Raw genomic sequence first — 25,350 nt, 5'->3', positions numbered from 1 at the left:
AGCTACAGGGACCAAAACTCTTTGTTTTGTCTGTAAAATGGGAATCAACAGCACAGGCACCCAGGAAGAGGAAGGGGAAGAGGGGCACTTGCCTTCCCTTGAAATGAAAGCTATGACAAACATAGACAGCATATTAAAAAGCAGAGACATTACTTTGCCAACAAAGGTCTGTCTAGTCAAGGCTATGGTTTTTCCAGTGGTCATGTATGCATGTGAGAGTTGGACCATAAAGAAGCCTGAGGACCAAAGAATTGATGCTTTCTAATTGTGGTGCTGGAGAAGACTCTTGAGAGTCCCTTGCACTGCAAGGAGATAGAACCAGTCAATCCTAAAGGAAATCAACTCTGAATTTCATTGGAAGGACTGATGCTAAAGCTGAAGCTCTAATACTTTGGCCACCTGACGTGAAGAGCTGACTCATTAGAAAAGATCCTGGTGCTTGGAAATACTGAAAGCAGGAGAAGAGGGTGACAGAGGATGAGATGGTTAAATAGCATCGCTGATTCAATGGACATGAATCTGAGCAAACTCCAGGAGACAGTGGAGGACACAGGAGTCTGGCGTGCTGCAGTCCATGGGGTTGCAAAGAGTTGGACACGACTGAGTGACTGCACAACAAAGTATCCACTGACACTTTGTCAGCATCAGATGTCAGGTTTCAAGTGTTCCAACGCCGGTGATAGCTTAGGATGTGGCTTTGAGCCCAAAACATGAGTATTTGGCGTTTCAGTAAATACCACCCAGCTGTGCCCAGATGCAGTCCCCAGCACGGAGTCAGAGAGAGCCAGCTCCACACTTGCCCACAGCCCCCAGGTTCTTTGGTTTTTATTGCATCGTTGGTGAGTGCTGCAGGCGTCATGCAGTCATGAACAACTCTGAATTTCTCCTTTCTCTATCAGGTTGGGGGATAAGGCTTCATTTGTATCTTACCCCAGCAGCAAAGAGGTGAATATCTGCTCGGACTGAAAGAGGACCAGTTGCTGATTGAAATTGTTGTTCAGTCACTGATTGTGTCCAACTCTTTGCGACCCCATGGAGTGCAGCATGCCAGGCCTGCACTCGGGTTCATGTCCGTTGAGTCAGTGATGCTGATAGAAGAGAGCCTCTCAACTCTCCAGGGCAGTGGGGCCCACAGGGTTGGGAACCTCTCTCCAAGGAACCCGCTCCTGAAACCTTGAGGTGGAGAAGAAAAGTGCTCCCGGGAGCTCCCAGGGGGCCTAACTCTGCCCAGAGGGCTGGGCTCCCATCACAGGGTGGCCCAGGAGTGCAGGGCAAGCGGCTGCTCCACGCTTCCTCTCTGTCACTTAGCCCAGCCACAGAGTCCCCGGAGCTGGTAAGCCTGGAATCTCAATTTATAAATTTCTTTGTTTATTCTGAAGGAAAGAAGCGGGAAGTTCATTTTTACCGGTGACCTTGACTAGAAGTCTTTGATGAGGAGGTTCCACGGGTTAAAGGTTCATCGTGGTTTATTTATGTCTTGATAAAATGACGCCATCCTTCTTCTTACATTTTTTTTCACATTTCTCTGATGGATGTACTCCTTGAAATAAACTAGACACACACACACACACACACACACACACTCACACACACAGACACCTGTAGTTAAAAGCCGAAGTTCTTCAATTTACTATAACTATTTTTATTGTAGCACCATCCCAACATATCATACAAACAATGTCATGTCATTTTCAGATATTTGCCTGGGCTTTTAGAGCAAACATTGTGCCAGTCTTTCTAAAATGTTTTAGACTTTAAAATATTCCTTCTCCACAGTTATTCCTCAAATACAACTGTATATGTTGCACATAAAAGTTTTTGCTATTATATTTGTTTTCTCTTCATTTAAAGAGCAAAACGTTATTTCAGTAGAGGAAAAGAACATTATTACAAAAAAAAAAAAACCACGAAAGAAACGACTTACGCTATGGGTCTAAAGTCGCCCTTAAGTATAAAAAACTCGAGGAAATGGCTCCTCCTAGTGGTCCAGACGAGATACTGCAACATGCAAGCTCCATATCTGGTACCAGAGCGTCTCAAACTTGAAGGTGTACAGAAATTATCTGGGATCTTGTTAAAAGGAAGACTCTTACTCAGCTGAAAGGTGAGGATTGGATATTCTAAACTGCTAAAGAGCTCCATGGAGATTCCAATGCTGCTGGTTCATGGAATTTCCATGAATTTGATGATTAGACACTAGTAAAGTGATGCTCAAAATTCTCCAAGCCAGGCTTCAGCAATACGTGAACCGTGAACTTCCAGATGTTCAAGCTGGTTTTAGAAAAGGCAGAGGAACCAGAGATCAAATTGCCAACAACCACTGGATCATGGAAAAAGCAAGAGAGTTCCAGAAAAACATCTATTTCTGCTTTATTGACTATGCCAAACGCTTTGACTGTGTGGATCACAATAAACTGTGGGAAATTCTCAAAGAGATGGGAACACCAGACCACCTGACCTGCCTCTTGAGAAACCTATATGCAGGTCGGGAAGCAACAGTTAGAACTGGACGTGGAACAACAGACTGGTTCCAAATAGGAAAAGGAGTACGTCAAGGCTGTATATTGTCACCCTGCTTATTTAACTTATATGCAGAGTACATCATGAGAAACGCTGGGCTGGAAGAAGCACAAGCTGGAATCAAGATTGCCAGGAGAAATATCAATAACCTCAGACATGTAGATGGCACCACCCTTATGGCAGAGAGTGAAGAGGAACTAAAAAGCCTCTTAATGAAAGTGAAAGAGGAGAGTGAAAAAGTTGGCTTAAAGCTCAACATTCAGAAAACAAAGATCATGGCATCTGGTCCCATCTCTTCATGGGAAATAGATGGGGAAACAGTGGAAACAGTGTCAGACTATTTTTTTGGGCTCCAAAATCACTGCAGATGGTGATTGCGGCCATGAAATTAAAAGATGCTTACTCCTTGGAAGGAAAGTTATGACCAACCTAGATAGCATATTAAAGAGCAGAGACATTACTTTGCCAACAAAGGTCTGTCTAGTTAAGGCTATGGTTTTTCCAGTAGTCATGTATGGATGTGAGAGTTGGATTTTGAAGAAAGCTGAGCACCGAAGAATTGATGCTTTTGAACTGTGGTGTTGGAGAAGACTCTTGAGAGTCCCTTGGACTGCAAGGAGATCCAACCAGTCCTGGGTGTTCTACACCCAGGATTCTACAGGAGATCAGTCCTGGGTGTTCATTGGAAGGACTGATGCTAAAGCTGAAACTCCAGTACTTTGGCCACCTCATTCGAAGAGTTGACTGATTGGAAAAGACCCTGATGCTGGGAGGGATTGGGGGCAGGAGGAGAAGGGGACGACAGAGGATGAGATGGTTGGATGGCATCACTGACTGGATGGACATGAGTTTGAGTGAACTCCAGGAGTTGGTGATGGACAGGGAGGCCTGGCGTGCTGCGATTCATGGGGTTGCAAAGAGTCGGACACGACTGAGCAACTGAACTGAACTGAATTGAGTCATCTAAAAAGAATTAAAAGGTTGTAATTATATGTAAGGATTTCCCTGGTGGCTCAGACGGTAAAGAATTTGCCTGCAATGTGGGAGACACGGGTTCAATCCCTGGGTAGGGAAAGATCCCCTGTAGAAGGGAATGGCAACCCACTCCAGTATTCTTGCCTGGAGAATTCCATGGATAGATGAGCCTAGTGGGCAACAGTCCATGGGGTCACAAAGAGTCAGACATGACCAAGAGACTAACATTTCACAAAGACCTTTTCATGGTAAAAATTCTAAAAAAGCCACTCATTTCCTCCATTTTCTACAAAGGGCACTGTATAGTTGAACTGGTGATGTTGATTACTAACTGCAGAAAAGCTAATTGCCCTAAGTGAATTCCCATTAATGCTCAACCCTTATTTTGTTAATACCATATGTCCCCTACATACGAACAAGTTCTATTCTGAGAGGATATTCTTAAGTCCGACAATGTTAACCCAGTACAACCAGCACAATTGGCTATATAGTACTGTACTGTAACAGGTTTATAAGATTTTTCCACACAAATAATACTCAAAAACAAAAATAAAAAATAAACATTTCAAGGCCCTTTACAGTACAAAGGCCCTTGAAAAGTACAGTAGTACAGTACAACAGCTGGCACACAGGGGCACGTATGCATCCTTGAAAGTTTGAAACTTGAAGGTTCGTGTGCAGGGGACTTACTGTACAACATTTAGAATGTGTTCACTTGCTCCTGCGCCCACTGCCTAACTGTGAGCAGCTCTGAGAGCAATCTTCCTGTGTTCTATTTCACCTCCCTGGCAGGTGTCATCGGCTGAATTATAGCAGGTGCCCAGCCCACTGGTCTTGGGAGATGAATTTTCCAGATGAGGGAACTAAAACAGGTGGGCATACAATGAACCCCTTCTGGCAGGCGTGGACCCAGCGAGTGTGCACCCGAGGTTCTGCTGTGTCACTGGGTCCATCCTCCCTGAAGCTGTCCACCCGATGTCTTCTCAGGGATAACGAGCTCCCCTGCTTCCTGGACCTCTGCTCTGCCCACCACCTGCCAAGGACGCACATCCTCTCTTTCACCAGCACCACAGCCATCTGAGGAAGGGATCATGCTCTTGCTGTCTTGCAGGGGAGGCCGCTGAGGTTTGAGTTTTAAAGCCCCCTGGGGAAGCAGCCCCCATGGGACCACCTCATCCAAAACCTGTGGCTTTAAACCACTTTGCCACCACGTGTAACCCCAGCTCGTGAGCACACAATTCCTGGGACATCTCTTTTAGGTAGTCTGCAGCCAGCTTTCAAATGTGTGTGAGGATATACAGTCCCAGAAATTAAGAGTTTGTCTATTCCGTACCCTTAAAATGTTAGGAGGTGCTGTGAACATCAGTGTTGGAAATGGGCAACTGGACACCTCAAGCTTTACAGGATCTTAGGGAGAGCTGAGTGAGAATCAGAGTGGATCCTTTGCTGCTACTTTGGTTCCCCCTTCCCTTCTCCCTCCTCCTCCATCACCAACTGCAGCCAAGGAAGAACTTGGGTTTGCTGTGCCCACATGCCGGTCTCAATTCCTTTAAAACGGAGGATGAACCAGAGTGTTGGGAGCAGGCTACGTGCGGCACTTCGGGCTCTGTGATTTCATTACTCCTTCCCTTGGCTCCTCGTTCCCTTCTACTGGTCTGTGTAGGCCAGTCACTCCACCTTTCTCACTGTAGCAGCCCCCGTGCCTAGCACTGTGCCTGCTGTGCGAATGCTTCAGGTGTGCTGAATGTACAGAGCATGAGTACCTCCTAACTAAGGAGGACCACACCCCACTCCAGTGCTCTTGCCTGGAAAATCCATGGGCGGAGGAGCCTGGTGGGCTGCAGTCCATGGGGTCGCAAAGAGTCAGACACGACTGAGCAACTTCACTTTCACTTTTCACTTTCATGCATTGGAGAAAGAAATGGCAACCCACTCCAGTGTTCTTGCCTGGAGAATCCCAGGGACGGGGGAGCCTGGTGGGCTGCCATCTATGGGGTCTCACAGAGTCAGACATGACTGAAGCGACTTAGCAGCAGCAGCAGCAGCAAGGAGGACCAAGGTCACACCTGGAAATGCCTGCAGTCTCATATGTGGTCACTAGGTGGCAGCCTAGCCTCATTTCTGAAGGCTAAGATGTGTGTGTGTGGGGGGGGGTGTATGTGTGTGGTGTGTGTGTGTATGGGTGGTGTGTGTGTGTTTGTGTGGTGTGTGTGTATATATGTGTGGTGTGTATGTGTGTGGTGCATGTGTGCATATAGGTGGGGGTGTATGTATGTGGGTGGTGTGTGTGTATTTGTATGGTATGTGTGGGACATGTGTGGTGTGTATGTGTGTGTGGTATGTTTGTGTGTGTGGTGTGTGTATGTGTGGTGTGTGTGTATATGTGGGGGGGTATGTATATGTGGGTGGTGGGTATATGTGAGGGGGGTGTATATGTGTGGTGTGTGTGTGGGGGGGTATGTGTATGTGGTGTGTATTTGTGTGTGTGTGGTGTGTGGTGTGTGTGGTGTGTGTGGTGTGTGTGTATATGTAGGGGGGTATGTATATGTGGGGGTGTATATGTAAGGGGTATATATGTGTGTGGTACATGTGTGGTGTGTATGTGTATATGTGTGGTGTGTATGTGCGGGTGTATATGTGGTGTGTGTGGTGTGTGTGCGTGTATATGTGGGGGGGTATGTATATGTCGGGGGTGTGTATATGTGGGGGGGGTATGTGTATATGTGTGGGTGTATATGTGTGGTGTGTGTATGTGTGGTGTGTGTGTGTATATGTGGAGGGGTATGTATATGTGGAGGGGGTGTAGATGTATGTGGTACATGTGTGGTGTGTATATATGTGGTGTGTGTGTGTATATGTGTGGTATGTATGTGTGGGTGTATATGTGTGGTGTGTATGTGTATATGCATGGTGTGTGTGGGGTGTGTGTGTGTGTATGTGTGGTGTGTATGTGTATATGTGTGGTGTGGGTGTGTGGGTGTGTTTGTGTGTGTGGTATATATGTGTGCATGTGTATGTGTGGTGTGTGTGTATATGTGTGGTGTGTGTGTGGCGTGTGTGTATATATGTGGGGGAGTGTATATGTGTGGTGTGTGTGTGTGGTGTGTGTATATGTGGGGGGTGTATATTTGTGTGGTACATGTGTGGTGTGTATGTGTATATGTGTGGTGTGTATATGTGTGGGGTGTGTGTGTGTGGTGTGTGTATATGTGGGGGGGTGTATATGTTGGGGGGTGTATATGTGTGGTGTGTATGTGTGGTGTGTGTATGTGTGGCGTGTGTGTATATGTGGGGGGTATGTATATGTGGGAGGTGTATATGTGTGTGGTACATGTGTGGTGTGTATGTGTATATGTGATGTGTGTGTGTGTGGCATGTGTGTATATGTGGGGGGGTGTATATGTGTGTGGTACATGTGTGGTGTGTGTGGTATGTGTGTGAGGTCTGCAGTGACCTCTCCCAGGTCTGGACACGTACCCTGTCTTGGAGACCACAGCCACGGGTGCACACCAGGGGCCCACGTGGAAGTGAGGCAGGGGCTCTGACAACAGCTTCTCCAACTTCAAACAATACCCGGCAGCGCCTGGGCTTTCTCTGGAAATCTTCCCTCCATTACCGGAGATGCAAGCATTTCGGATGCGTTAGGACAGCTCCCTTTCTGATACTAGGGGGTGTGTTTAGTTCCAGTCAATGTGACTCCACAGAGGGACTGGGCTCAGGACAAGCATCCCCAGGGGGTTGGGCTGGGGCTCAATTCCTCATAGATTCTTAAAAAAAGACAAGGAGGAAATACTTTCAAATCATTCTATTTGCCCAGTATTATATTGATACCAAGCCAGACCAAGACATCACAAAAATCATGAACAAAATACTAGCAAACCAAATCCAAGAACAAAAAAAAAGCAAGTGGGGTTTATCAGTGATCTGCAAGTCTTGTTCAATATATCTGAAAATCAATGTAATACCCCCAAAATAGAATAAAATACAAAAACCACATGATCATCTCGAAGACACAGAAAAAGAAATGGACAAAATTCAACATCAACTGATGATGAAAACACTCAAGAAAACAGCTGAGGTTTCTTTAATTAATTCCATAAGACCTATTACAAGAGTCAGAACTGAACAAGCTGGCCCTGCAAGTGCTGGTGAGAACGAGGCGTACATGGGATCTTGCTCAGGGGTGGGAGGGGGATAAAAAATGGTTAAATGACTTCAGACAACAGCCTGGTATGTGATTGTAGGCGTTTATCCATGAGCAAAGGAAGCACACACCCAGAGACTGGTACACAAATGTTTGTGGCAGCTTGATTTGTGATAGACAAAAACTATAAGCCAGGCAATTACCCTTCTCCAGGTGGATGAGTAAGCAGATTGTGTAATGGAACACGTGTGCTGCCGTGGCAAAGAACACACTACTTATACACACGTCAGCGTGCAGAGGTCTGAAGCTTATCATGATGTGGCAGGCTGTGGCAAAGCCACGATATGGAGAGGCACTCAGCAATCAAAGGGCAGGAGCAGCACTCAGGAATCAAAGGGCAGAACCACCTGAAGAAACAGCGGCACGGCTAAGCCCTCCACAGGCCTTGTGCCAAGTGAAGAAAGCCACACTCAGGATGCTCCAAAGCCCAGGAGGGAAATTCTGGAAAAGGCAAAATCATGGGGACAGAAGTCAGATTGTTGCAGGAAGGTGGACCCCTTCCAGGGCCCGAAACTGGGCTCTTGTCTAACACTCGGAAATGAATTGTCCGAGGAGATGCATGCGCTGACAAAGCAAGAGATTTTTTTGGGAAAGGGCACCCGGGTGGAGAGTAGCAGGGTAAGGGAACCCAGGAGAACTGCTCTGCTGCGCGGCTCACAGTCTTGGGTTTTATGGTGATGGGATTAGTTTCCGGGTGGTCTTTGGCCAATCATTCTAATTCAGGGTCTTTCCTGGTGGTGCATGCATCGTTCAGCCAAGATGGATGCTAGTGAGAGGGATTCTGGGAAGTGGATGGACACACGGTGTCTCCTTTCAACCTTTCCTGAACTTGTCTGGTTGGTGGTGGGCTTATTAGTTTCCTATTCCTTATCAGAATCTCCTGTCACAAAACAACTCATGCAAATGGTTACCATGGTGCCTGGCCAGGGTGGGCGGTTTCAATCAGTGTGCTTCCCCTAACAAGATCACTGGGTGCCAGCTGTTAGGATATGAGGGAAGGAACTGACTAGAAATGGACAAGAGGTAACCATGGAGAGGGTAGTTGAGTGTATAAATGTGTCACAACTCAGTTGGACACCTGAACACCTTTCCTGGACATAACTCATGTCTCGATAAGCCGGAGTTCTTAGGGAAAGACTTCGGCAGTATTTATTGGAGAGACACAGGCATCAGCCAGGCCACAGAGGAGGAGGACTGAGTTGACTCTACAGTGGAAAGGGTCCCGTGGAAAGTTTTGCCAGCAAGTCCACAGCTGTGGACTTTGGCCACCTGATGCGAAGAGCCAACTCATTAGAAAAGACCCTGATGCTGAGAAAGATTGAAGGCAGGAGGAGAAGGGGGCGACAGAGGACGAGATGGTTGGATGGCATCACCGACTCAATGGACATGAGTTTGAGCAAGCTCCGGGAGATGGTGAAGGACAGGGAAGTCTGGTGTGCTGCAGTCCATGGGGCCACAAACAGTTGGACACAACTGGGTGACTGAACAACCACAGCTGTGGGAAGAAGGCAGATGGTATACACAAAACTGTGAGGGCATCAAAGGAGAGACCTGAACACTGACACAACACACAAACCGCTCCCGACTGGCCTCTCCCACTGGAGACAAGAATTCCTTTGCTGCAGAGGGACTGTACCATGCTTTGAGCCTGGATTTACAAGGATTAGCAAGATCATGGCTACTTCTGTGATTGATTCAGAGCAGTGAGCGCTGCCAGGCTCTCTGACGAAAGCATGCATTGGGGCTTAGGCTTAGTGGATGACAGACGTCTTATCCCAACCCACTTAACCCACCAGGTTTTGCCTTTTGGTCTTTAAAGGATTTATTCTTTGAAAGATGCAAGTGTCTAGAGCTCACTAAAACAAACAGAAAAACTTCCTCTTTAAAAACCTTTTCATTTTACTTTCAATGTGAAAGTAATTATTTTAAAAATGCAACCTTTTAAAACCTAGACTAGTAGCATTCAAATTTATTTATGAGATAAGAGACCAGAAGGCAAAACCTAGTATTTCTTGATTTCTTCCAACAGTACCCAGGTTATTCTGTAATTCACAAGGAACTTAAATCCTGAGCCAGAAATGCTGACAACTGCTCTGCGCAGTAAATGTGTTTCTCATTTCACATCTGGGGAAACTCAAGTGTCAATACATCCTCTGTGGTGAACAGCACGGAGCAGCATTTGTTAGAAGGTCAAGTGCAGTCTGATCTCTGGCCTTTGGCCAAGTGAGCGGGTCAGGAAGATCCCCTGGAGAAGTGAATGACTAAGTAATATATTTATATGAAAGAAATTAAAATTACTTTGATGATTATAAAACTATAAGATAGATATACACAGGGCTTCCCCGGAAGCTCAGAGGTAAAGAATCCATCTGCAATTCAGGAGATGAAGGTTCGTTCCCTGGGTCAGGAAGATCCCCTGGAGAAGGAAATGGCAACCCACTCCAGTATTCTTGCCTGGAAAATCCCACGGACAGAGGAGCCTCGTGGGCTACAGTACAAGGCATCGCAAAAGAGTTGGACCTGACTGAGTGACTGAACAATAAACAATCACATTTATTGTTTGTTTATTTTTGGGCCACGTATTTATTATTTATTATTGGGCCACGTAAGATGCTTAATTCATGAGCGCTTAGAGGCACTTCTGTGCCAGGCGCAGTGGTAAGTGCTTCACACACTGATTTCTCTCAGTCCCCATCATCACCGGATATGTTAGGATCTGTCATTATCCAGCATTTCTCAGATGGTCAAGTGGAGGCTCAGAGAGGTTAAGCAGCGGTCACGTAACTAGTACTAGATTCTGAGCCCAGGGAAATTCTCCTGACCAGTCTGCACACTGGCCTCCACGCCTGGAGCCTCTGCCCAGGTAACCGGGTGAGTCTCCTGCCCAGGTAACCCAGTGAGTCCCTAGCCACAGAAGGAGACAGAAGGAGTGGGTGTTGCAGTTAGACGATGCGCCCCGGGTAAGCCGGCTTCCGTGAAAGCCTAGATCATCACCGAGGTTTACAGATGCAAGGCTATGCCATGCACGCCATAGCCAATCCTCCTGACACAGCACAGGGTCTACACTCACTGACGCCAGGGAGTGTGCTTTGTTCTGACACATGCTCAGCAGACCTGCTGCTGCTGTCGGACACTAGCTCTGCCACTGCAGAGTCTACCCGCAACCCAAAGAACAAAGGGACATTAAAAGAGGAAAAGAGGGGAAATCCCTGAGGGTCCAATGGTTAGGACTCCATGCTCTCACTGCCAAGGGGTGTGGGTTTGATCTCTGGTCGGGGAACTAAGAACCCCCATGCCAAGAGGCACGGCCAAAGAAAAGGAAAATAAGCCAAAGCAATCCACAGTAATTACTTTCAGGCACTAAAAGATCTTTTCTAACCCATATCAACTGAAGACTTCTCTGCAGACACGCACAGGCCATGTCCGGTGAGAACAGGCTTAAGTCACACCAGGCAGGACTGGGATGTAGATGGAGGGCGTGTGGCTTTCCTACTTAGACCTGCTGTCTTGGAAATGACCTGGCACAGGGCACTGTTATATAACGCGGCTCCAGTCTCTCTGCTGACCCCGATGAGAGCCGAGTGGACAGACTATGTGGAACGTGCCTGCGCTGAGAATGAGCTGCAGGACTACGAGATTAAGGCCAGGATACAGCTGTTTGTGACTAAGCCCCGAGCCCCGAGCAAGTGCTCCCTGGCGTGACGCATCACCAGGCACCTGTTTCCTGTTTTCATTCTTCCCTTTATCGTTCTCTCCTGACTTCCCCTCCACCTGGAGGGCCCGAGACCACCAACTTCAGCAAGTCTGGTGTCTGCCCGCCTCCTTCTCCACTCTCACTGCGGCTCCGGGTAGCTGAGTCATTTACTGGGCGCGGGGGACACTCCTAAGGGCCTCTTGAGTACTTTCTGGGGCTGGAAGCTGAGGTCCCATCATCCACTTGCCCGTGATTACCTCCCCCCTTCACGTCTCCTGAAGAACTGCCTGTCGGGGCCCCCCAACACAGCTGTGAACTGAATCACGAGACGAGCTCCAGCAGCACAGCCGGGGGGTGGGGGTGGGCGGTGGTAGTAGCCCACCCACAGCGAGGCCCACACTCTGCAGAGACAAGTGGTCCACTCCAGATGGACACAGGACAGGATGTGCTTAAATGTAAGGAAGTTCATTTCTGCACAAAAGGTTGAGGTCATAGAAGCCTTCCTCAGCCCAAGACAACTCAATCATCACGGTATTTGAGCCTGTGCTACAAACAGTACCGGTCACCACGCTTCAGCCAGGAGGGTGAAGGGACTTATCTAACGGACCCTGTGTGAACGGCTTGCTAGTCACCCAGTCCTGTCCGACTCTGTGCGACCCCATGAACTGTAGCCAGCCAGGCTCCTCTGTCCATGGGATTCTCCAGGCAAGAGCACTGGAGCAGGTTGCCATTTCCTTCTCCAGATGTTCCTGACCCAGGGATCGAACCCAGGTCTCCACCTTACAGGTGAACTCTTCACCATCTGAGCCACCAGCGAGGCCTATGTGAATAGCTTAGTTAAGAATAAGAGTCGACATCATTTAGAAGTGGACATTTAATTTCCAAATACATGGGGTTTTATAAGTTTGATATTAATTTCTCATTTAAATGCTTTCTTCTCTGCAATCGCCCTGTGTTTTTTTCAGTCTAACTTCACTAAGGCTTTCAACGGCTAAGTATCTCTCTCAGTAAAGGTCACATTGCACTTGAAAATATGTGGGTTATTTTCAATTAACTTTTGATATTGATTTCTAACACAATTCCACGATGACAAGAGAACAGACTGTAACGTTTCAATACTTTTAGACTATGACACTTATGCACCTTCGTTTATGCCCCTGGATATGTTCCAGTGTCTCCTAGCTTATAGTCTATGGAAACTTCAAATTTGTATCCTACTGTTGCATGAAAACTGTACAAATCTTAATTATGTTGAATTAGTTCATAGTGCTTTTCAGGTCTACTATACCCACTTTTCTGTATATCTCGTCTATTAATTTTTTTTTCTCTTCTATTAATTTTTGAGAGTTTGACATCAAAACTAAAAATCTACTAAAAAAAATAATCGTAATTATGTAGTGGAATTACAAGTAACTTTGGTCTGTATTTTCCAAGTCTCCCATAAATGTGTTATCATATTTTCATAATTTAAAAAAAAAGGGGAAAGAAAAAAGGTGCTGTTTACTCTAATGGAAAGCGTTTTTGAAACGGTATTAGATGTAACAAGGTAACTGCCTTTATTTGCCATCTATGCCGTTTTGATTAAATAAAAAAAAAGGACTCCAAACCAACCAGTGGTTTTCTCACCTCTGGGAAGTAGGTCAGGAACCAGTTAACAGTAAGACAATATGGACTTTCACTTTTTAGACTTCAGTATTACATAATTTCAAAACAGGCATTGGCTACTTTCATGATAGAAAGTTTTTGAGGACCTTTCCCAGTGACTTTAAAAAATGAAAGTGTATTCTCTTAATGAACCACTGTAATCATCAAAAACATGTTTTCTGTGTACCTTGCTGTTTTTCTTTGCAATCTCTCTCTTCTTCCACATACAGTATTCCATATAACTTTCTAGAATCTAACACAGGCAGCCTAAGACAGCTTGATGGTCAAAATGTTTAGAAAAAGGAGGCACGGAAAAAAAGCAGATGGTGTCTGGTTCTTTATCATCCCTCTCCTTCAAAAACATCATTCTTACCCAGATTGATGAATTATTCACTTAGTTTTATAACTTACTGAACAGAACAGTGAACATACCATTAAGCACATGCTCAGTTGTGCCGACTCTCTTGTGACTTCACGGACTGCAGCCAACCAGGGTCCTGTGTCCATGGAATTCTCCAGGCAAGAATACTGGAATGGGTTGCCCTTTCTCCCTCCGAAGGATCTTCCTGACCCAGGACTCAAACCCACCTCCTTGCGTTAGCAGGTAGGTTCTTTACCACTGAGCCACCTCAGAAACCCCTACTATTAAGCACAGAAATAATGAATTCTGCACTTTTTTTTGATGTTTGTCTAATTTAAGTCAACTAACCTCAGGGTTGAAGTTTGGTCAATACCAAAGAGGCATCAACCCCCACTGCTGGTTGTCAACATTCCCACTCGTGATTCACCCATCAGGGTTTTTCAGCTGAGAACACAAGCTGCCAAAGAAAAGACTTCAGCCCCTTGTGTTAGAAAAGGGCTGTAGCCAAGCTTTGGCCAGTGGGATGGGTGTAGTGCACGTTTTGTGTGGCAGCTTCCAGACTCGTCTTGGGGAAAGCGGCTCTGTGTGGGTTGTATTTGGGTCCTAAAGATGCACCTCTCTCTAGGACTGGGGGAAGCCAGGGACTGAGAGACCAGTCGACCCTACAGTGATTGCTACACTCCACTTCAGAGAACGAGAAACCTGATCTCATTCAAGCCACTGAGACCCGGGGCTCCAATCAGTGGAGCCAAATCTAATCCCAGCACTGCCAACTCTTGTCACCGGGTGTCCTGGAAATAAAAGCGTGTTTTAAAATTGTTGCCTATCCTCTGAAATTCACAGGTGACTATCAGAAAAGGTAACCCTAGTATTGATTCTTATGAGTTCTGGATACTATGAAATGGCTTAATAACAAACCAAACTAAATAATCCTGCATAAACTGAAATATCCTCTTGGCACATAAATTACTTCATCAATTAAATATTATACCAGCAATATCTGAGGTAGATAAATTGACAAAATAATGCACTGTTTAGGTTTTTAAGAAAAATTTTAATAAAATAAACAGCAATCATTTTAATTCTACTGTAGAAGAATTACCAGGAATTATTCAAGATTTAATTACATCAGGATAAATTAAGCTTCCACGTGGTTTAGATACAACAGATCTTTGCAAAGCTAAAAAAGCTTACTGACTGCTAAACCTTTTACATTAACAGTTTAATTTTCACGTTACCAACTGTTCTTATAGCTTATATAACCACTGACCATTTTCTTCAAAAGCATTTAAAACGACTGCAAAACAAAGGTTTCCAAAGTCTAGGAAATAAATAAAATTATATCAATTGGAATATTTACCTTCTTCAAAGAAAAAAAATGTTAATGGTTTGATTATTTTCGACAGCTTTGCCAGAGTTGAGAAAAATGAATTCACTTGGAATTTTCATTTCAATCTTGCCAGAAAACACTGCAATACTTAGAAACTATTCACCAGCCTTACACTCCCATCCAACATCTCCATCAGTCTGGGTTAAAGGCTTGCTGTCTTGACTCTGGGTAAGAGGATCCTCAGGGCTAACCAAGAGGCACACCAGCTCATCAGCAGCCCTCGGACCCCCACCGAGAGGACAACAAAGCAAGCCCAGCCCATCTGCATTCATTCTGATTTGCAACAATAAGACAAGACCTGAATGGGAAGATGATGGAAAACTCAAGGGGAAATGGTCTAAGAGCTGCCTACTCCCTCGGGCAGCGTGCCAGCGAGCTCATGTTGCTGAGACACACACAGATCCACATCTTCCACGCAGTCATTGCTTACTGTATTTTTAATTTTGATTAAAAAAAAAAAAAAAGGTGTGATTACACAGAAAACATCATCCTCTGCAGAAACACAAACTGAGCCAATGCAGTGGGAAACATGTGTCAGCACCCCTTCCAGTGCCCTACCACTGGCTCCCCTGGACGGAGCTCAGGAGCTGTAGTACTCAAGCAGCTTCTCATCCGTAGGTTTCAGAATCTTCTTGTCTGCCATGTTCACCACCCATCCGGGAGCCAGACCAAAGAAAATCTGCCGTGGATCCTTCCGAGAACTGAGCATTTTGAAGAGTTCGTCTTTAGTGATGTCAGGTAAAATATAGCCATACTTCTTGGCGAGCTCCAGTCTTGCTTCGGGAAATCTGGCAGGATCTGCCAGATAGCCTCGATTTCTCGCGTCAGTGTAGTAGGGGACTAGGGCCTCGGGGGGGAGCATCCGCTTGGGAATGGGTTGTCCACGGAGAAAGAATGGGATGGGTTTGCACAGAATTTCTAAAAAACATTTTTAATAAAAAGAGAGATGCAAATACTGGTGATATATATACTGGTTTTCTCTTTATGATATTCTTTTAATTTATTAAAGTATTTCCAAGATGAGAGCTTAATTCCAAAAACTTTTTATTTTTTTCTTAACTTAGTAGACTTAAGTAAACAAATGGAAACACTTGATCTTCAAAAGTTTGCATCTTGAAGGTCAAAGTCACTCCTGGGTTACCAACAATTAGTGAATTTCTAAACATAGGGTATTTAAGCTCCAGATTTTTTTTTTCTAAAAAATTTTATGACATACTAGCTGAGGTGTATCAGAAGACGGAGCCCCACCAGCCACACCACTAGCAGAAATTCCCAAAACAGGAACCGAGGTGTCTGAACAAGTCAAGCCCTGGTGAGGCAGTTGACTCAAGCCCCGAGAGGACAAGCTTACCCAGGCTTCTCGGGTCGTAGAAGGCGGTCGTGACGACACCCCCGTTCTTCTCGATGGCGGCGATGGCCAGCTCAGAAGCCAGCTGAACTTCGATGTTAACTTTTGCCTTAAAGGTGTCAGCGCCCTGTCATCCATCAAAACAAAGTGTGTGAGGAGATGGCTGGGCTGCCAGCAAACTAATCACGAGGGCCTCCTCCCTGCCCTGTTTTCTCCTCCGGAGTGCCTCCAGCCCAGCAGCTGCTCCTACTTTAACACCTCTGCTTAGAGGTCCTATCAAACACCACCAAATCGTTCCTCATTTCTTTAGGCCACTCTATTTTCTTAGTTTTCATTCCCTAAGAGCAGGGATAATAAGACTTCCATTTTACATATTCAGCAGGCACCATCATAAGCACCCATTCCCAACACCTCCTTAACAGGAGATTGTTTAGCCCTCAAAACAACTCTAAACCAATAGAATTACTGCGACACCAATGCCATAGATGGTGGCACAGAGAGCCTGGGCAACTTGCCCAAGAACATAAAGCAAGGGAGCCTAGTCCCAGTGGCTGTGTTCCTAACCACAACATTATGTCATGTGATACAGACAGAAGCTTACCTTCCTGACCCACAAGTAAGCAAGAGGCCAAGAGATGGTTAAACAGGGGAACAAGCATGCTGGAGCCAACGGAAGAACAAAATAGCTGAGGTCTGGAGGGGACCAGCCCTCTTGAGCGAAAGATGCAGAGACCACAGAAGTAAAAATAATTCTGAACTTTTTCAAGTCCTGTCTTTGGTCACTTTCATTAGGCCTGATTTCAAAACAGATTCTGACAAAAATAAAAAGATGGTGGCACTACCATTCTTTTTGCAGTGGTAAATTTTTTTCTGCTATTTTCGTGTGGTTGAAACAAGGTGGTTCCCAGTTTCAAAATATTCCATCAATTCTAAGACACATTTCTCCCTTCCCTGATACTGGTAGGCATTTTTACAATCAATGAGACCTTTGACTCAATAAAACAAGGTCTTGCCATGTTACCTGACATTTCTCATTACTATTCCATAGACTGCTTAACCATTTCCCTGTCTCTGGGCACTAGTGTTACTTCCAGCATTTTCAGTGCTGTAAGATGCCTATTTAGTATTTCTTTATATCAATTAAGTTTCTTTTATCTTGTTTTACCTTAGGACACATGTTCCTAAATTGGTCATTTTATGCTGAAAAGATCAAAACCATCTTATTACCCAATATTGACTGCAAATCTGAAATCCAGAAAAGGGCAACTGGTTTACAAAGCTGTAAATGATGAATAACTGTACATACTCAACCAATAGATTTCAGAATGATTTCTGCTAGTTTAATAGACATATGTCCACAACTGTTAGGATGTGCAGTTTAAGGTCTCATGAGGTCATGGGTTTTTCCGTATGTTACTTTATAACCATGTTCCTTGATATGCCTAAAGTAGAATACCGAGGCTTAATCCTGTATTTGGTATTCTCTCTTCAAATCATTTATTTGGAAAACTTTTATCGCCAAGTTTACTTTTTCAAAGATCTGAAAGGTTTTCCCATAAACTATGCTTCCCTCTAGTGGACGCTAAGTTAGTCACTTACACAGCGATCAACTGTATTACTGACACAGAAGAAAAAGGGGGTGGGGGGGCATTAATTGATTAGCAGTGTACAAGTTCATTTGCCTATAAAACTCCTGGCCAACTCCTCTAAATAGAAAACCTCTTCCCTACAATCAGAACTGGATTTCATTCATCCCTTTCTTCCATAAATACTGAGTGACTATCACAAGCCAGTTGAAAATACAGCAATGAGTCAAAGCACCTGTACTCAAAAAAAACTGACATTACAGTGAGGAAGACAATGAAAAATGCCTGCACTGCTTGGTAATAAATATCAGGTGTTCATATATTCAAAGAAAAACCCTTTTGGGCACAATAAGGCAGACCGTCAGATACGAGAGTGTTCCTTTATAAAGAACATCTCCACAATAAAAATAATTTAAGCCTCAAATAATTTGGAAGGAAAAAAAAAAGTTAAAAAGATCCTCCTACTAGGATGACATCTGAACAGAGAACCAAACAGAGTGAGGCAGCAAGCTGAATGGATACACAGGAACAAAACCCAGGACAAGGGAACAGTGGCTTTCTAAAACCACAACTGAATATAACACAATCAACCACTACATAATGGTTACAAATCAAAAGAGATAAAAATAAAGGAGGCATAGTGTTGATTATATGGAAATCAGAAACAGTCATCTACAAAACTCCCAAAAAAATTTAATTCAGACTTACCTCCTCTACCAACTGGACTCCATAGTCCCTTTTAGATGGCTGGATGGTAACACCTCGCCCGTTGACCAGCTGGGTTAAGTCAATAGGTTGTGTGGGATCGACACGGCCCAGGTCAATCAGGTACTGCAGCCTGTTGAGACTCAAAGGCTGATACTGGCGTCTGAAGCTACAAAAAAACCAACAACAGATGGAAAACTCAGCCAGACTTATCCTCCTATAAGACCTCCAGATGAACGCAGAGCTCTGTCCCGTGCTCTCCTGTATCAATTTAGTTGGTTTAAAATAAAACTCCTACATTTACTTCGCTCATTTATACAAATAAATATGTGAAAAATTTAACATACTATCTGAATTATGCATTACTGGATCTCAAAGTAAGAGCAGTTACCATTTGCTGGGTGATGACAGTGGGCCAGAGTTCTAAACATAAAATCATTCTAAACCTCCAGAGCATGCATCATTACCTCCATTCTGCAGGTCTGAGTGTAACCTCTGGCTTTTTTCCTCTACTAAGTCAGGCTAAACTTCATTACCAAAAATGGTTCAAAGGAAGGGTAGCAAAAGTTTGCTAATTTAAAGAAGTGGATTTAAATTTCTACCAAGCTATCATTTGGTGATTCTCAGAATTACAAATTTTTACACTAAGAAGCAAAGCAAAGCAAAAAAATAAAACCACAAACAAAGCAAACTTACCTGTGTCCTTCATTAAAGCCATATTTTGGGATTCGAAGGTAAAATGGAGTCTGGCCTCCTTCAAAGCCCAGCCGGGGCCGGGTTCCTCTCTGCCGTTCTCCTTTGTGGCCCCTGCCACACTTCCTACCTCTTCTCTGACCTCTTCGTCGTCTTTCCTGGAAGGAGGGAAGACTGTTTTATGAGCTGCAGATGCACTTTTTAAAGTATATTTCACCTCTGCGCTGTCTGTTGGTAAGGCCCTCATTCATCCTTCCAGCCAGCAAAGGGCCAAACCCACTACGTGCCAGGCACTATTCGAACTGCTCTGAGGTCAACACACCAAATTATAAAGAAAACTTTTTTCTTACTTGGCGAAAGCAACGAGTTGATTTTTAAGGTGACAGTATACCCATAACAGCTTTTCTAGCTGTGTTCAGTGACTTGCAGAACGTAAAATATCTTTCCCCTTAAGATACAGGTATAATGGAAAAGCACTTCATGCTAACCCAATATTGAATGAAACAATCATCTGCACCTCCTGCGACCTCGCTCCCCGCCCAGGTTAACCCGATTACTCCTCTAAACCCGAACCTGAGAGCTGGGACTACCGGGGCAGGCTTCCCGCATCACTCAAGTGCAGGGGCTCAAAGGCCCCTCGTTCCCACAGCGTCTCTAGACCCGCGACCCCAGGACTCCCGCGCCATCCCCAGCCTTACCGGTTTCCTGGAGCCCGGGTTCGGCCTCAGGTTAGCCAGGCTCACACGAGGCAGGGCCCGAAGCAAGTCCAGGGCCCAAGGCCCTGCTGCGCCCCGCACCGGGCCGGCCATGACCCGCTTGCATGAGACGCAGCAAGGGCGCCTGGCATCCACACCCACGTGCTCTCGGGCGCTGCTTTACGGCCGCGGCCCCGCCCCCGTCGTGCAGCAGGCGCGCAGCGCCGCAGGCCTCGGGGCACGCCGGGAGCCGGTCTTCATCCAGGCAGCGGCGGGTACGCTAGGCTACCTTCTCCGAGCTGAGCTGGCTTTGTGTTTAGTTCACTGGAGATGGGACCGTATTTTGAGAGATCGTGCCTTGCTCTTGGCTTGGAATGTGCTGCGTTTTCTTTCGCCGCACAAACACGCGTTGAAACGCTGCGCGTTGTAGGACTTGGTGTCACTGTGTGTTCTGAGCTGTCTCACAGTCTGGTGCTTAGAGAGGCAGGGTCTTCTCCGAGCGCCACGTGGAGCCCCGAATAGCATACTCGGAGCTGAAGTTCCGGTTTGGAGCTGGGAGCTGGGCTGATTATACGCCCTGTCAACTGAAAAATTGCACAACACAGAGCTGTGAGTTATTTGGGGCAAAATGAGAGCTATAGCCTAGAAGACAGCCACTGAGCTCTGGGAAACAGTTCCGAAGAGGTAGGGGGGAAGGTCGGCTTATATGTTATTTTAGTGGAGTCAAGAGTCACTGGAAAAGACCCTGATGCTGGGGAAGATTGACGGCAGGACAAGGGGACGACAGAGGATGAGATGGTTGGATGGCATCACCGACTGGATGGACATGAGTTTGAGCAAGCCCCAGGAGTTGGTGATGGACAGAGAAGCCTGGCGTGCAAAGTTGGACACGTCTGAGCAATTGAAATGAGTGGAGTCAAGCACATTTTGCAGAAGCTCCTGCTAGTAAGGAGGAGCAGGTGTCCCCTTTAATGATTTCACTGCTTTTCTAGACACAAGGAAAGTCAAGAATTTGGGCTTGTAAAGTCTGAAAATATCTGAATATACGAAGGCCTGTTCTGTCAGTTTTTCCCAGAACATAGATGCCTCACTCCTGATCTCAGACCTGAACTCTGAGGTGAGGGGGTTGTTGAAAGACAGGGGCTGCAGTGGCTCCTGACTTCATCCTTGTAGAGGCAGATAGTGAGTGCCTTTCAGTTGGCAACCCTGAGATACAAGAATAATACCCAGAGTCGAGCTATTACCAATGGCTGGCTGGTACCAACCTGTGCTTGCTGACTTCACTTGCTGTTAATGAAGGAGCCACCCTGGCTTGATTCACTAACTAAACAACCCCTTGTTGGTTAGATGTTATTTCCTTTGACAGACTTGGCAAGGCTGGTAGCTTAACCAAATTCTAATAAGCTACCAGCCTAACCAAATTCTAATAGTAAGCAGCCAGGATTCATACACTGCCTCTTATACTATGTAAGTAGTATTTTTTTAATAGTATAAAGTTGAATATCTGCAGCCCAAAGTACATTATTTTCACTCAGAAATATCAGCTTCCTTATTTTTGTCTTAAGTGAGTGTGATACAGACCATGCCCTGTTCCTGTACTGTTTCTTTTATGTTTCACCGTCTTGCTGGGGATTTGTTCCTACTGGTGATCACAAGTAGTGAAGGTGGAAATAAAATTTTGGAGGGCAGCTATTTCTATGTTTAGCTAAACCTTTTTGAAGTTATTTTAAATCAAGTGTAAAAAACAAAAGCGGATCCCCTGGTAGTTCAGTGGTTATGATTCTGAGCTTTCACTGCTGGGCCTGGGGTTCCAGCTTTGGTCAGGGAACTCGGATCCCACAAGTTGCTTGTGTCGGGGTGAAAAAGAAAAAAACTACAGAAAACATTGCATTCATTCCTTTATTTGAGCAATATTTGAGCAAGCTACTGAACTTGTTACAAAAATATGGACGAAGTCAAAGTTTTGTTCCCAGATTATTTGAAGGTAAGGTAAGGGAGATCTTCCAAAAATGAGTACTTTTGAAAAGTTAAAAAAAAAGCCTTTTGTAAAGCTAATAGCACAAATACTTTCAAGAGGGAGCTGCTGCTGCTGCTAAGTCGCTTCAGTCGTGTCGGACTCTGTGCGACTCCATAGATGGCAGACCACCAGGCTCCCCAGTCCCTGGGATTCTCCAGGCAAGAACACTGGAGTGGGTTGCCATTGCCTTCTCCAATGCATGAAAGTGAAAAGTGAAAGTGAAGTCGATCAGTGTCCGACTCTTAGCGACCTCATGGACTGCAGCCCACCAGGTTCCTCTGTCCATGGGATTTTCCAGGCAAGAGTACTGGAGTGAGGTGCCATTGCCTTCTCCGTCAAGAGGGATCGGACATATGTATACCTGTAGCTGATTCATGTTGATATGTGGCAGAAGAAAACAAAATTCTGTAAAGCAATTATCCTTCAATTGAAAAAAAAAATACAAATATGTGAGTTCCGTAAAACAGTGTGACGATACAAGACCAGACTCTATTTAGAAATATAGAAAGAAATACAGTGAAAAAATAAAAGCTAGTTTCTGACCTTAAGGCTTCTCAGTTCAATATATTTCATCATCTTTCTGTTATAAATTTCATAATTCTGGGAAGAAAATTGCAAAATATGTTGCAAAATATGTCCTAATCTTCAGAAAGAAACACAATTTTCCCCCTTATCTAGAAAAATCATAGTTTTCACTAAGTTACGAGCTTCTGGGTGAGTGTTCATTCCAATATTGTTTTTTATCATCAAAAAAATTTCTATTGAATAAATGAGACACAGGAAACATAAAACAGTGTGCTGCACTTCTGGGAAGTAGATGCTTTTTGTTGTATAGGCTATGTAATGTTATTGGTGGACATCGGTTAATAATAGTACAAGTAATAATTGTTTGTGGTTAGCTGTAGACTCCAATTTATCCCATAGCAACATGTTGACCAAGCATATAAAAGTGAAAATTTGATGAGTCTCACCTATGTTTTAAGAATGTAAAATTAAGGGTGTGTGGTGAATAAGTCATAAGTCATTGATCTTTATGTCTATAGAAGTTTTACATCATCATCATCATTGCAGGATAATGTTTATTAACCACCCACATGCTTGGGGTGTTGTGCTAGCCCCTGTTTAAATCACATTAAGGAGACCCTGTAATAAGAAAACACCTCAGCAACTATTTAAGTTCATCCTGACTCCAGCCCTGGTTAATAGTGACCACTGAGTCATATAAAAGAATGAAGTGGGACTTCCCTGACAGTCTGGTGGTTAAGACTCCATGCTCCCACTTCAGGGAGTACAGGTTTAATTCATGGTGGGAGAAATAACATCCCACATGACGATCATTAAAAATTAAAACAGCATTAAATATGGATTTGGGGGGGATAAATTTGACAAAATATTAGGCCAATGGGGCTTCCCTGGTAGCTCAGTTGGTAAAGAATCTGTCTGCAATGCAGGATACCCCAGTTTGATTCCTGGGTCAGGATGATCCCCTGGAGAAGGCAGTAGGCTACACACTCCAGTACTCTTCTGCTTTCATTGTGGCTCAGCTGGTAAAGAATCCACCTGCAATGCGGGAGACCTAGGGTTCGATCCTAGGTCTAGGGTTGGGAAGATCCCCTAGAGAAGGAAATGGCTGCCCCCTCCAGTATTCTGGCCTGGAGAATTCCATGGACTGTATAGTCTATGGGGTCGCAAAGAGTTGGACACAACTGAGCAACTTTCACGCTATTCAGGTCTATGTGATGAAAAGTATAAAACGTTACTGACAGAAATCCAACATTACCAAAATTAATATCTATCAGTTCTTAGAAGTTTCAGTTGTCAGATTTCCTCAAATTGGTCTGTGGTATCTATCAGTTCTTAGAAGTTTCAGTTGTCAGATTTCCTCAAATTGGTCTGTAGATTCATGAGCCTCTCAATGAAAATCCCCAAAGCCACACCCCCCCCCTTTTTTTTTAATCAGCATCAATTTAAGGGTTTTGAGAACCCACAAAATTTTCAGCACTCAGATTCAGGACAAGAATGATTGAAAAAACAACAACAAAAAAAACATGTATAAGACCTTCAACTTTCAGCATTCTGGCTATCATGTGAGTAATGTGAAGTTTTTTGTTTTTTGTTTTTTTTTTAAAGATCTTTGCTCACTATCTTCTTTACCCTGGACTCCCTAAGGACTGTTAAAAACAAAACTGGGGCTCCGTAACAACCTAGAAGGCTGGGATGTGGGGGGAAGGTGGGAGGGATGTTCAAGTGGGAAGGGACATGGGTAAACCTATGGTTGATTCATGTTGATCTTTGGTAGAAACCAATGCAATACTGTAAAGCAATTGTCCTTCAGTTTAAAAAAAAAAAACAACAACATAACTTCAACTGAGTAAATTAAAAACTAATGGCTTTATGCAACCATTCATGAATTGGGCAGCATCCCATATGGCAAGCAGAAAGGTCTGAGGAGCTGCACAGACAGAGGACTTTTAGAGGTAGAAAGAAGATGAGAACAAGAGTTCAGTTCAGTCGCTCAGTCGTGTCCTACTCTTTGTGACCCCATGGACTGCAGCATGCCAGGCTTCCCTGTCCATCACCAACTCCCAGAGGTTGCTCAAAGTCATGTCCATCCAGTCAGTGCTTCCTCCAACCATCTCATTCTCTATCGTCCCCTTCTCCTGCCTTCAATCTTGCCCAGCATCAGGGTCTTTTCCAATGAGTCGGCCCTTCGCATCAGATGGCCAAAGTATTGGAGTTTCAGCTTCACCATCAGTCCTTCCAATGAATATTCAGGACGGATTTCCTTTAGCATTGACTGGTTGGATCTCCTTGCAGTTCAAGGGACTCTTAAGAGTCTTCTCCAACACCACAGTTCAAAAGCATCAGTTCTTCAGCGCTCAGCTTTCACATCCATACATGACTATTGGAAAAACCATAGCTTTGACTAGACAGACCTTTGTCAGCAAAGTAATGTCTCTGCTTTTTAATATGCTATCTAGGTTGGTCATAGTTTTTCTTCCAAGGAGCAAGTGTCTTTTAATTTCATGGCTGCAGTTACCATCTGCTGTGATTTTTGGAGCTCCCCAAAATAAAGTCTGCCACTGTTTCCGTTGTTTCCCCATCTATTTGCCATGGAGTGATGGGACTGGATGCCATATTAGTATTTTGAATGTTGTTTTAAGCCAGCCTTTTCACTCTCCTCTTTCACTTTCATCAAGAGGGAGCAGATTAACTCATTTTGGGGGGGAGATGGAAGGGATCCTATCAGGCTCTCTAACACCCTCATACCCACCAGGAAATTCCAGACTGATTCTGACATCTTTCCAGAGACTGAAACAGACAAGTTCAGGTAGTGAGTTTCAGTTTGGTGATGATGCAGACTTGGCACAAAGGGCTTGGCTCCATTTGGGGCTGGTTGTTACTCTTTTGACAGGTTGTATATATCCTTTAGGGCTTCCCAGATGGCTCCGTTAAAGAATCTGCCTGCAATGCAGGACACACGACTTCGCTCTCTGGGTCAGGAAGACCCAGACCTC

At 44.8% G+C, this 25,350-nt stretch overlaps 1 protein-coding gene across 1 annotated transcript; it reads right to left on the bottom strand.

The window, feature by feature from the left end:
• Positions 1 to 14,431: 14,431 nt before the first annotated feature.
• MRPL15 (mitochondrial ribosomal protein L15) lies at positions 14,432 to 19,988 on the bottom strand. Its single transcript, NM_001075445.1, is given in 5 exon segments — positions 14,432 to 15,706; positions 16,140 to 16,263; positions 18,431 to 18,596; positions 19,124 to 19,278; positions 19,819 to 19,988. Coding segments are annotated over 5 exon segments (894 nt in total). The 5' UTR covers positions 19,930 to 19,988; the 3' UTR covers positions 14,432 to 15,368.
• Between the last annotated feature and the right edge of the window lie 5,362 nt (positions 19,989 to 25,350).

This window comes from Bos taurus, chromosome 14, assembly GCF_002263795.3.
Source record: "Bos taurus isolate L1 Dominette 01449 registration number 42190680 breed Hereford chromosome 14, ARS-UCD2.0, whole genome shotgun sequence".
Taxonomy (NCBI): Eukaryota; Metazoa; Chordata; class Mammalia; order Artiodactyla; family Bovidae; genus Bos; species Bos taurus.
The sequence above is the reverse complement of the archived record's forward strand: the minus strand, read 5'-3'. Positions and strand labels throughout refer to the sequence as shown.